Source organism: Alligator sinensis, unplaced genomic scaffold, assembly GCF_000455745.1.
Source record: "Alligator sinensis unplaced genomic scaffold, ASM45574v1 scaffold406_1, whole genome shotgun sequence".
Taxonomy (NCBI): Eukaryota; Metazoa; Chordata; order Crocodylia; family Alligatoridae; genus Alligator; species Alligator sinensis.
Genome location: NW_005842181.1, coordinates 1,661,396 through 1,671,994, shown reverse-complemented (window position 1 = coordinate 1,671,994; position 10,599 = coordinate 1,661,396). Strand labels below are relative to the sequence as shown.

Below are 10,599 nucleotides of genomic sequence, written 5' to 3'. Positions count from 1 at the left end.
GATCGCGGGCGGGCCCCCCGGCCCGCTGCGGCCTGGCCAGCCCCACTCACCCCACCCTGAGTGCCAGGAAGAGCCTGGTGCAGCCGCCAGCCTGAGTCTGCAGCAGCCACCATCCCCAAGTCTGCAGCTGCCAGCCCCTGCTGCAGCCCTGGGAGCGGCAGACGCTGCCTGCTTGCAGCCACTGGGCTCCGCCATGCTGAGGAGTCTGGGGCATAGTGCCCCAGGGGAAGCAGAGCCCCAGGGAGTTTGAGGCACGGTGCGGGCCAGACGCGGCAAGCAGGCAGGCCCCTCCCAGGGCTGCAGCAGGGGCGGGCGGCCGGCTGCAGTGGGACGAGAGCAGGTTGGGGACAGCGGCTGCTGTAGGCTTAGGCTGGCAGCGGCAGCAGGCTACTCCTGGCGCTCGGGGTGGATTGAGTGGGGCTGCCGCCCACCCCAAGAGCCATGAAAAGCCCAGTGCTGCCTCTGCTGCAGCCCCAGGAACGGGAGATGCTGCCTGCTTGCAGCCACTGGGCTGCACTGTGCCCCTCTCCGTGCCCCTTCCCTAGCCCAGCCTCACTCCCTCCCTTCCTCACTGCCCTGGGAACGCATCCCTATCTGTTTCATTGTAAACTGGGTTTGTTTTATGCTAATTTGATTTATGTGCCATTCCCTGGGAACGCATCTACTGCTAAGTCGAGGGAAACCTGTATTCACCAACATACGAGGTCAAAAAAGCTGAAAGGACCACCCAAGTGTAGGTGGTCCAGTGGGTTTGCATGGGTAAAGCAGTGCCTGAGTCTATAGCCAATGGCACACAAGAGAGCAGTGGCATACCGACAAGGAGGGCTGGGGGGCAGCCATGCCCCCAGGCACTGGCCAAGGGCAGGGGGAGATAGGTGTGGGGGAAGGGCACCAGCTGGATTCTCCAGGGGGAACTTGGTCCCCCAGCGGCAGTTCTGGTGAAACCAGAAGTGCTGCTGGTGTTTCTGGGCTTGGCAACTGCCTGCCGGGGGACCACCCTCACCCACAGTGATCAGCCGCGGATAGGAGGGAGGTGCCAGAGACCCACGGTACATCACTGCAAGGGAGGGTTGCAGAAAGCATCATATCTGGCTGCTTTTGACTCTGCAGCCCAGAAAAACAGCTACCCAATCCCAGCTGGGTCAACGCAAGGTGGCTTTACACACTTCACCTCTGTGTAAACTGATGCCTTTGGAGTCATAACCAGAGATCTGTTTTTTTCCATTTGCTGCAGAGAAACACAGATTTTCTCCTCTAAAGGAGAAAAACACATGAAACAGTGGGTTTCCCCTTGCAGGCTGTCAGAGTGCCAGCCTGCAAAGTGCAGAGAGAAAAAGAGAGAGAGAGAGAGAGAGAGAGAGAATGAGACAGGACACGGGAGGGGGGGGGGTTCACCACATGCATGTTGCAGCCAGGCTGGGTGGTGATAAGCAGCTCCTGCAACTCCCTCCGGGTAACTCTATGGGAAGGGGGGGCCCACAGAGGACATGGCAAGCTTGTGGGGGAGCACAGGCAACATGGTGGGGGACATCCCCCCCAGATTTCTGTTCCCACAGTGGGGTGTGGGGCTGCAGCCAGGCCTGACCAGCTCTGGGCAGGAGCCACCTCTGGGGCCCAGTGGGCAGGACCTGGAGCAGGAGGGAGGGCTGCATAGCCATGGCTGCCAACATGAGGCACCCCCTGCCCACCTGGCAGAGGCGGGGGGCACAACTCCATGCCACCATGCCTCGTCCTGGTGGTCATGGTGGCACCATGCTCTCTCCCATGCCGGGGCCTGCCCAGAACTGGTCTGGCCTGCCTGCAGCCCCATGCCCTGCTGAGAGTGCAGAAATCAGGGGGTCACTTGCCCCTTCCCTGATGCATTGCCTTTGCTCCCTCACCCCCTCCATGCATCACCTGTGGTCACAGCCCCCCGCTTCCCCACGCATTCATCCCTCTTCCTCACACACTGGAGGTGCAGGGGGCAGCGAGCTGGGAGTGAGGGGCACTGGCAGGGCCAGGGGGTAACAGGCCAGGAGTGAGAGGTACTGGCAGGACCAAGGGGCTGCAACTTGGAAAGTAAGAGGCAACAGCAGGCACAGGACACCGGCTTATCCGGGCTACTCAGCATCACAAAGCAGCGGGACCTCTGTCCTGGTGAGCAAAATGGGCAGAGGAGCTCTGATTTCCATGATAAAAAAAACCATAATTAAATGCCAAAATGTACAGGTGTTTAGAATGTATCTTATTATTATAATTGAGGCACTGGTAACCTTCCAAACTGCTTTAAAATATATTAGTAAACATTGTATTCAACTCACACCTAAATATATAGTAGCATTTCATTTTAATCACAGAAACGCATGGATTTTGGGCTCTCCAATCAGAAAATTTAGGGTACCCCTCCCTTTTAATCAGAGAATTTGGGATGTTGCAACAGAAAAATCCAGGATCCATGGTAATAAACCTGGGAAGAAATAACCTCAACTCAATTATACATACAGGATGCTGAATTCTGAACTAGCTGTTACAACTCAGGAAAGAGACCTTGGAGTCACTGTAGGTACCTCACTAAAAACATCAGGTCATAATGTGCAGCAGCAAGCAAAACACCAACATAATGCTGGGCATCAGTAAAAAGGGAATTGAAAACAAAGCAGAGAACCTCATCATCCCATACATGGCCATAACGTGCCCACATCTTGAATACTGTAAGTAAGTCAGGAAAACAAGATTTTGGATACTTAAGTGACCCTTGTCTGTAGAGGTGCACTGATACATCGGTCCAATAGCAGATCGGTACAGATATAAAGAAACCTGTCTATATCAGATATTGGCCCCATGAGGCCGATAATTTGGCCAATAAATGCCATGCTGTACGCAGCCACAGCGCAACACAGAGCAGAGCCGGCAGAATGGAGAGCTGCCTCCAGCTGGTAAGTCAGAATGGGAGGGAGGAGGGAAAGGGCATGGTGGGGCAAATCAATGCCCACTGTGGTGAGGGAGGGGGCAGGGGTAGGTGCTGCCCAGCCGGGGTGGGACGAGGGGAGCATGGGTCAGAGGCACGGTTCATGGGGTGGGGGCAGCTCCCACCACTACTTGCATCCTGGGAGGGCAGCGGGGGGCGCTGTGTGCCCCTGGATCTGCATGATGCAGACTGCAGCTGCAGTGTGGAGCCACAGCCAGTGCTGCAAAGGGCTTTTCTTGCCGGGGGCTGGGCTTGGAGCAGGCTCCAATGGTGCTAGGAGAAGGCTGCAGCCACCCCAGATTTTGCCACAGCTGTTCCCAGCCCTGCGCCACCACCAGCACAGCTCCGACTTTTCCCAGCACTTGGGTGGAGGTGGGGCACTCAGCCAGGGCTGCACCAGGCAGCGGTGTGGGGCTGGGAGTGGAGCTGTGGCAAAATCTGGGGTAGCTGTAGCCTCCTCCCAGCAGTGCTGGAGCCCGCTCTGAGCCCAGCCCCCAGCAAATAAAGCCCCACACAATGCTGGCTCCGGCTCCACCCCACAGCTGCAGCCCACGCCATGCATGATTTGGGGGCACACACCTCTCTGCCTCCACCCTCCCAGGATGCAAGCAGCAGCAGGAACTGACCCCACCCCATGAGCTGCACCTCTGTCCTGCGCACACCCCCCGGCTGTGCAGCACCTGCCCCAGCCCCACTCGCTGAAGGGGCGTTGATCTGCGCCCCCCCCGCCTCCGGTCCTTACCATCTGATGGCAGCTTTATCAAATATCAGATCAGTATCAGCCAATATGCCTCCTTAAATATTGGCTATTGGCATCGGCCCCCAAAATCAATGCACCCCTACCCGTCTGTTCTGTGCAATGAACGAGAGGCTCCGTGCAAGTTTTTCTCTCCAGTTTCTTTAGTTCCTGTTACCTTGTTTAGTTGTGATAACAGAAAAATTTAAAGTTCAGAATACAAAGATTTTCAGGCTGACTGTGTCCTGTTAAGATTTTCTTGAAAATATAATGGCGTTTCTATCTTTCACAAGTTTATAGTGGCAACTTTACTAGAAGACATTTTAAGGAAGGAATCTGAAAAGGAAGAATGTGGCTGATCTTCCTACCAGTGCTGTTGGGATTTTCAGGAATAAGCATAGGTGAATCGCTGGAAGGAAAAAAAAAAATATTTGCCTAGAACAAATAATAAAATAGACCCCGATCATCAACATTCTTATTGAAAAAGAAAACAAAGCTAAAAGAAGAGTTACTGATATTTCTAATATTTACCAATATACCTCCTCCTAATTAGGGCCTCAATCCTGCAAAAATAATGTATACTTAGGCAGTCCCATTGACTTCAAGGACATTACTCATTTTTGAATGTTCACCAGTTCAGAACCCTGAACTCTGGAGGCTTAATCTGGCCCCTAGTTTTTTAACATAATTTTAAGATTTACTTACCAAGATACTGTTGTTTTCCCTGAACCAGGAAGGCCTCTTAAAATTAGGAGTAATTTTTGAGACCCACACAATTTTTCCTCCGGAAACTGCTGGAAAGAAAAACTGTGTTCTCCTTTGGTTTGGTAAGTTTTAGTATCCTTCCAACAATCTTCTCTGGTTTCACTCAAACGATCATTCACAGGTATATCCTTGTCACTATATCCATTCCTGGAGACCTGAATATTATGGATATCAATATTACCAACACATCTGCAATTCTGAGCGGACAAAGGATGGTTCCAGTTAACATGACTATTATTTCCATGGTAATCAGGAAACTTCTTATGAGAAGGTTGAACATCATGAGGATGAAAAGTATTTGGTTGGTGTGGTGATGACCTAATTGTTTGAAAATCTAAATGATGGCTGAATCTAGGAGGAAGAGGACCCTGAGGTACTATGAAAGATTGTGTTGACTGCCATGCAGGCCTGCACTGAGGCACTGAAAAGTTCCAGAAGTTAGAAACCTTTTCTGGTTCAGGGTAATCCTCTTGTCCATTAGAAGGATTCTCAGTTCTCCAGCCACTTGTTTGATTGCCAAAATGTTGCTCATTGTCTATTCTCTGGCTATTTGTTTCATTTTCAAAACACTGTTCATTGCCTGTTCTCTGGCCACTTTGTTCATTACTGAAATACTGCTGGTTACCATAATGTGACTGTGTGCTAGTGTACCAGATACCTTGACCACAAGATGTCTGCTTGTAATTACGTTCTGTATATTGTTCCTGAGAAGACTGGCTTTCTGTTTCTTCCAAGTTATCTCCTAAATTATCTTTATTGGTTTCAATCTGCTGAATTTCTTCATAAAACCGGTATAATTCATCATCTATTTCTTCTTTATCACAGGAGATGGCCTTTGTTTTCTTTACCCTTTCTTCCTCAGTTCTTCTACCAAGTAATGCATTTTGCTCCCCTTCACCTGTGCTAAGTTCAGCATAATCCTTGGTTTTATCCTGCTTGTTCTCAGTTTTGTATATGGGTCCAATAAATGCTTTGCTTGTACTAAATTCCTCAATTGCCACCTCGCCATCACTTACTTCAAATGATTTATTGCTTTCTTCCTTCACACTAGATTTATCAAGATAATCAGTTTCAGAAGTGCAATTATTTTTTGTTATCTCAGCATCATTTTTTGATACATATGAAGGACTTGTGTTCTGTATGTTCTCTGAATCAGTAGATTCTATAAGCATGGGTTTATAATAAAGGGTTACTTCATTTGATAGCTCCAAATCAACTGTAGTTTCATTCTCCTGCTTTTGTGCTTCATGTTTGTCTTGGTTATCAGAGATGGATGAAGGTATCAAATCATTGGATGTTCTCTGAGTTCCTGTTTTCTCATGAGATCCTTGGAAATCATCATCACAAAGCTTAGCATAAATCTCTTCCTTTGATTTCATTTTTTTAGAATGTGGTTCAACTGTCATTTCATCTTGATACTCCAAGGGTCTTACTTTACATTCAGCATGAAACATCTTAAAGAAAGAAAAACATAAATATTAACAGTATGTAAATCTTTACACAATAACATGCAGAAACAGAACCATATCTAAGAAAACTCCCCTAATAAGGAAATTAAGGTTAGGTTTAAATTAAATTACTTTTTTCAGTAGAGTTGTAATAAAAATATATTACTGCAGAGTTTTTTGGTACTAGCAATTAACTGTCTGTGCTAAGCTAATTTTAACAGTGAATTTAGTTTTGAAGAAATAAACCAGTAATTCTGAAAACTGGAGTTTTTAAGTTATCCACAGAACAGGTTCACTGTAGACATCAGCAGCGCAATCTTAACAACAATCTGTCCAATTTTCTTCTATAGGGATCAGTCTTAATAATTGCATAGTCAAGGTTCCATGTTCAATTTACTGGAGATTTTGGTTAAGACTTACAACTGAACTAACACTTAGTCATAGTGGGAACACTTGCACGTGGTGGGAACTGCTAAGACTCAGTGGTGCTCTAACTTCCATAGTGACTAAGACTAATCCATCTAAGTGACTAAAACTAATCCATAGGCTGGATCCCATGGGCAAGGTTGGTCAAGACGCAAGATCCAGAATGGGGTCAATGCATGGTGTCAGACCATGCGTGTGATCCAACATGCTGACCCAGCCCCATGTACCAGATCCGGCTGCAATGCAACCCCACGCGCCAGATCCAGTCATGGAGTAACCCCATAAGCTGGCACATGGGGCTGTGTCAAATTTACTGGCAGGGGAGCAGTGGCAGCATTAAATACCATGGTTCTGGAAGCCCCAAAGAGCTTAGAAACCAAGAAAACAGATGGGCACACACAGAGAGCAAAAGGAAGCAATAAGACACCGTGTCTTGGCACATAAGCATCTCCAAATCATGCTACTATCAATCTTCAGTGTCAACCAGTCACCTGAGTATTAAGTTCCCATAGGGTTGTCTAATTGTCAGCTTGCAAGCTGCATATAGCCTGTGAGTAGTTAAATTGCAGTCCCTGGGCTCCCACCCAAACAACATTCCCCCCAGTGCTACAATTGTAGCAGCTACCAGGGGCTCCATATTACTCCCCACCCTCCCCCACACCTACGGTTTCCCTGCCCTGCCCTTGCCCCTATCCCAAGAAATGAAGTACAGCATGGCTTAGCTTTTAGTGCCAAGGAAACCTGTAGCCTGGGCTGCCTGAATTGCGTGATAACATGCAGAAGCTTGCAGCTGGGGAACTAAGGGTGAGTGCAGGTTCCTGGGTGCATGGTGCAGTAGCAAGGGCCTGGGGAACAACAGTAAGAGGTGCCCAAAACAGAAAGGAGGCATGGAGAGCAGCAGTGGGAGAGCATTTAGCAGAGCACGGCGATGCTGTGAACAGCAGCACGGAAGTGTGTAGCACCACAGACATTTTCATGCAATATTGCATCTTAAATAGCTTGGAAATTAACACTTCTAAATCCAGGGGACTGGTTTTTAGAAATGAAAGAAGGAACCTAGTTTGGTTTTTACAGAAAAAGAAATGAGAGGTGGTATCTTCCTGTAACCACTTTGGAATCTATTTTACTAGACTTGGAATAAACATACTGAAAAAAGTAAGCATAAAAGCAAAATAAGCTTCGGGTGGACTTTTATCCTTTTACAATAAGACCAGGTCAATATTGGCAGCACTAAATGCCTACAGATTTAAGGCACAGTCTATTACACTGTACAGAGCACAACTATGGTGTGCTGACCCTATGGTTCATTCAAAAATAGAAAAAACTTTTAATTACTTGCTAAGGCGGCTTTTAACTCTATCACATTCTACACCAGGACTCATGCCACCTGAAACAGGGCTGCTTAATGTGAACACTTTAATTTAAGAACTCTAAATTATAGGATAAAAAAAAAATCAAAATGTATATTCCTACCAGATACCCTAAGAAATACATTTTAGAAGTCTCTCTGGATAAGCCCTTAATTAATCACAGACAGTGATCCAATCCAATACTTTCCTTTATATTTAAAAGGAGATAAATATTTAAGTATTAAAGATGCCGACTTGCAGACAGATACACAAGCAGTAAGATCTTCTCAAGTTCTCCTTTTATAAGATTACTAACCTGCTCTTTTGGCCCATAAACCTACCTATCTCAAGAAGTACAAGACTACAAACATTGAGAAGCCAACACTAGACTCCAATTCACTCAGATGAGATGTGCTGTCCTCACAGGCAGGCAGTGTCCAACCCCATATACAGACAGGGGGTGTTCTTATGGAAAAAAAAAAAGAGCTAGATGATTTAAATCACTATTTGTGATCTTGCCCATTTTTTTTTAATAAGTAAGAGGAAAATAGATCCCTCCATTAGCTGAAAATGTTAAGCACAGGGCTAATGAGGAAAAAAAATAAATTGCTCCTTTCTAGTAATTTACAGCCTGTTCTATTCTCCCTGGGTGTACTTGCAGTAGTTGCACAAGGCATCAGGGTCAAACTCAAATAAAATATCTGCTTTATTCTTTTACTACGTCACACAGTTTTATTTTATCTTTTTGTATTAATATATATTGTTTAATTTTGTTTGAATTGGTAAAATGTCTAACATTATTGTAGGGGTGTAGGTTGTAGCCGTGTTGGTCTATAAGGAGCTCGGCAGACAAGGTTCCTTGGGTGAATCTGATCTTTTATTAGACCAACCCAAATAGTTGGAGGGTTTTTGAACTCGAAAGCTTGCTTAATAACTATTCTCCAACTATCTGGGTTGGTCTAACATTATTGTATGCTTTTACCAATAACCATACATCATTTTATTCTATTATATACAATTCTACTGTCCATTTTAGTGTCCTGTTTTAGCGAAAGCTGTAAATAAATTACTACTAGTACTGCTAGCATGGACCAAGGTGTGTGAAGCCTCCAGCCACTTAGAAGCTGGACAGCCCTGGATTACCTGATCAAGGATTACCTGGCATTTCACTGCATCAGAAATCTAAAAATGCAATGCAACATCCATTGCCTTAACCTTAGCTTCAAAACTAGTCTGAGAATTTCCCTGGTGTGAAGTAATGTAAACATGCAATTCAGAAAAGATGTAGCTGTCACTTTGCTTCAGACAAGATGGAAGATATGGACAATTACTACATTTCAGCTCCTGTTGGAGGATTCATTCCACTGGCTCCTATAACCTGTTAAGTCTCTGAGCTTTCTACTTAAGAGAAAGTTTGGTAATGGGATGCTAGTCAAAGAAGAAAATTAAGAAAATGAATTACATCCTTCCTTGTTTTGGAGTAGGAATAAAAGTCCCTTATCTGAAGACTTATTTCAAGGAACTTCTTGCCATCCACTTGTGTTGGGGGGAGGGGGGGGGTGATGGTACATGCTGGGAGTTACCCTCAAACCTCCTACCTACATGAGAAGAACTTGCACATGAGCATCTTTCCCCTCAAAGAAGACAAGGGGGATCCTGACATTGGCATCAGTCTCTATTACCCCGGGATGGGAGTAAGAGGGCTGGCTTTTTTTTTTTTTTAAGCCTTCCTCAGAGGCACTGGGTGTTGGCTGCAGCCAAGGCTGGGGATGTTGACTGGGCTGTGCCAATGCTCCTGCTAGGACTTGAAGCTGGAAGATGCTCCTATCTAGAGGCTCTTGCTCCTCCACTTGGGGTCACACCAATCCCTGCACTGGGGCCAGGAAGGAATTTGATGCCACAGTCAGACTGGTACAGATTGCAGGGAGCTTGGCCTCCATCTGTCGCAGGGGGCATGGCCCCAGCCCAGGATCTCTTGAGGTATGTTAGCAAACTTCATAAAAGCAGGATGGCAGCTACTGTGGTCCCCCGGCTTTACCTGCGGCAGGTTCAGATGTTGTCGTGGGGGGTACCTGGCTCGCCCGCAGTTTTACAAAGGGCCTAGACTAGGGGAAGGTTTGGCCGGGGCTGCTCCCGCCTCAGGCGGGGGCCGCCCCCCTGCCAGCCCCGGAGTCTCTCCGAAGGGCCGCCCGGCGCCTAGCCCAGACAAGGGAATTTCATCCCCTCTCCCAGGGGAGGAGGCCGCTGCCCGGGGGCATCGCAGCCCACTCACGGGCCCCAGGCAGTCTCGAGGCCTGACAGGGGCAGCAACGACTCCGCAGCAGGCGGGGGCCGCGGCTTGGTCCTTGCTGGCGGGGGCGGAGCAGCTCCCCCTCCCCCCCCGGCACCTCAGATGGGCTGGGGGGAGCCCCGCTCCCTGCAGGTCAACACATCCCTCTCGGGGGTCAGAGGCCGCGGAAAGGAACCAACCTCAGGGCACAAACACCAGCCCCAGCTGCCCGGGCCCCGCGCGCTCCCGGCACCGGGGAGGGGACGCCCTGCGCCGCCCCGCTCTCAAGATGGCGCCGCCTCTCCCCGCCCCGCGCCTCCGGCGTCCGCACAACCTCCAACTACAACTCCCAGAACCCCTTGCGGCGGAGCGAAGGGGGTGAGCGGATAGGCAGCTGGTCCGGGGGTGGGGGTGGGGCGCTGCGCCTCATAATGGGGGAGTTGGGCGGGGCAGTGAAAAGTTCCACATTAACGTGAGAGATTGTAGGCTCTGTGCTCCTCTGCATGAGGGAGGGGTTTCTTAACCTGGTATGTTTAAGTGGGCTAGGTGTGGAGTTAGACAAGCTTTCGCACGCGGGGCAGGCTTGGGCTGGTTAGGGAGCCAGGCCGGCAGAGGGTAGAGGGCTGAGGGAAGATCACGGTCTGTTGCCCAGGCAGAGA

General features: G+C 48.4%; 2 protein-coding genes across 4 annotated transcripts in view; one reads left to right on the top strand and one right to left on the bottom strand.

Moving 5' to 3' along the window:
- The window catches only part of N4BP2L2 (NEDD4 binding protein 2 like 2), an 88,761-nt gene extending 78,506 nt beyond the window's left edge, over nt 1-10,255 (bottom strand). For 2 of the 3 annotated variants that reach the window (XM_014521109.2, XM_025207086.1), the window contains exons 1-2: nt 10,141-10,255; nt 4,389-5,902 (exon numbers count right to left, since the gene is read on the bottom strand). In XM_014521109.2, the coding sequence (XP_014376595.1) occupies nt 4,389-5,902 (1,514 nt within the window). In that variant the 5' untranslated portion in view covers nt 10,141-10,255. Of the gene's footprint in view, nt 1-4,388; nt 5,903-8,012; nt 8,137-10,140 lie in introns of all 3 variants that reach the window. The other variant, XM_025207085.1, reaches the window with a different exon arrangement.
- A 186-nt stretch (nt 10,256-10,441) lies between these two features.
- The window catches only part of PDS5B (PDS5 cohesin associated factor B), a 192,364-nt gene continuing 192,206 nt past the window's right edge, over nt 10,442-10,599 (top strand). Inside the window, exon 1 of the mRNA XM_006026186.3 lies at nt 10,442-10,467. The gene's annotated coding sequence lies outside the window, so the exon portion shown is untranslated. The remainder of the gene's footprint in view (nt 10,468-10,599) is intronic.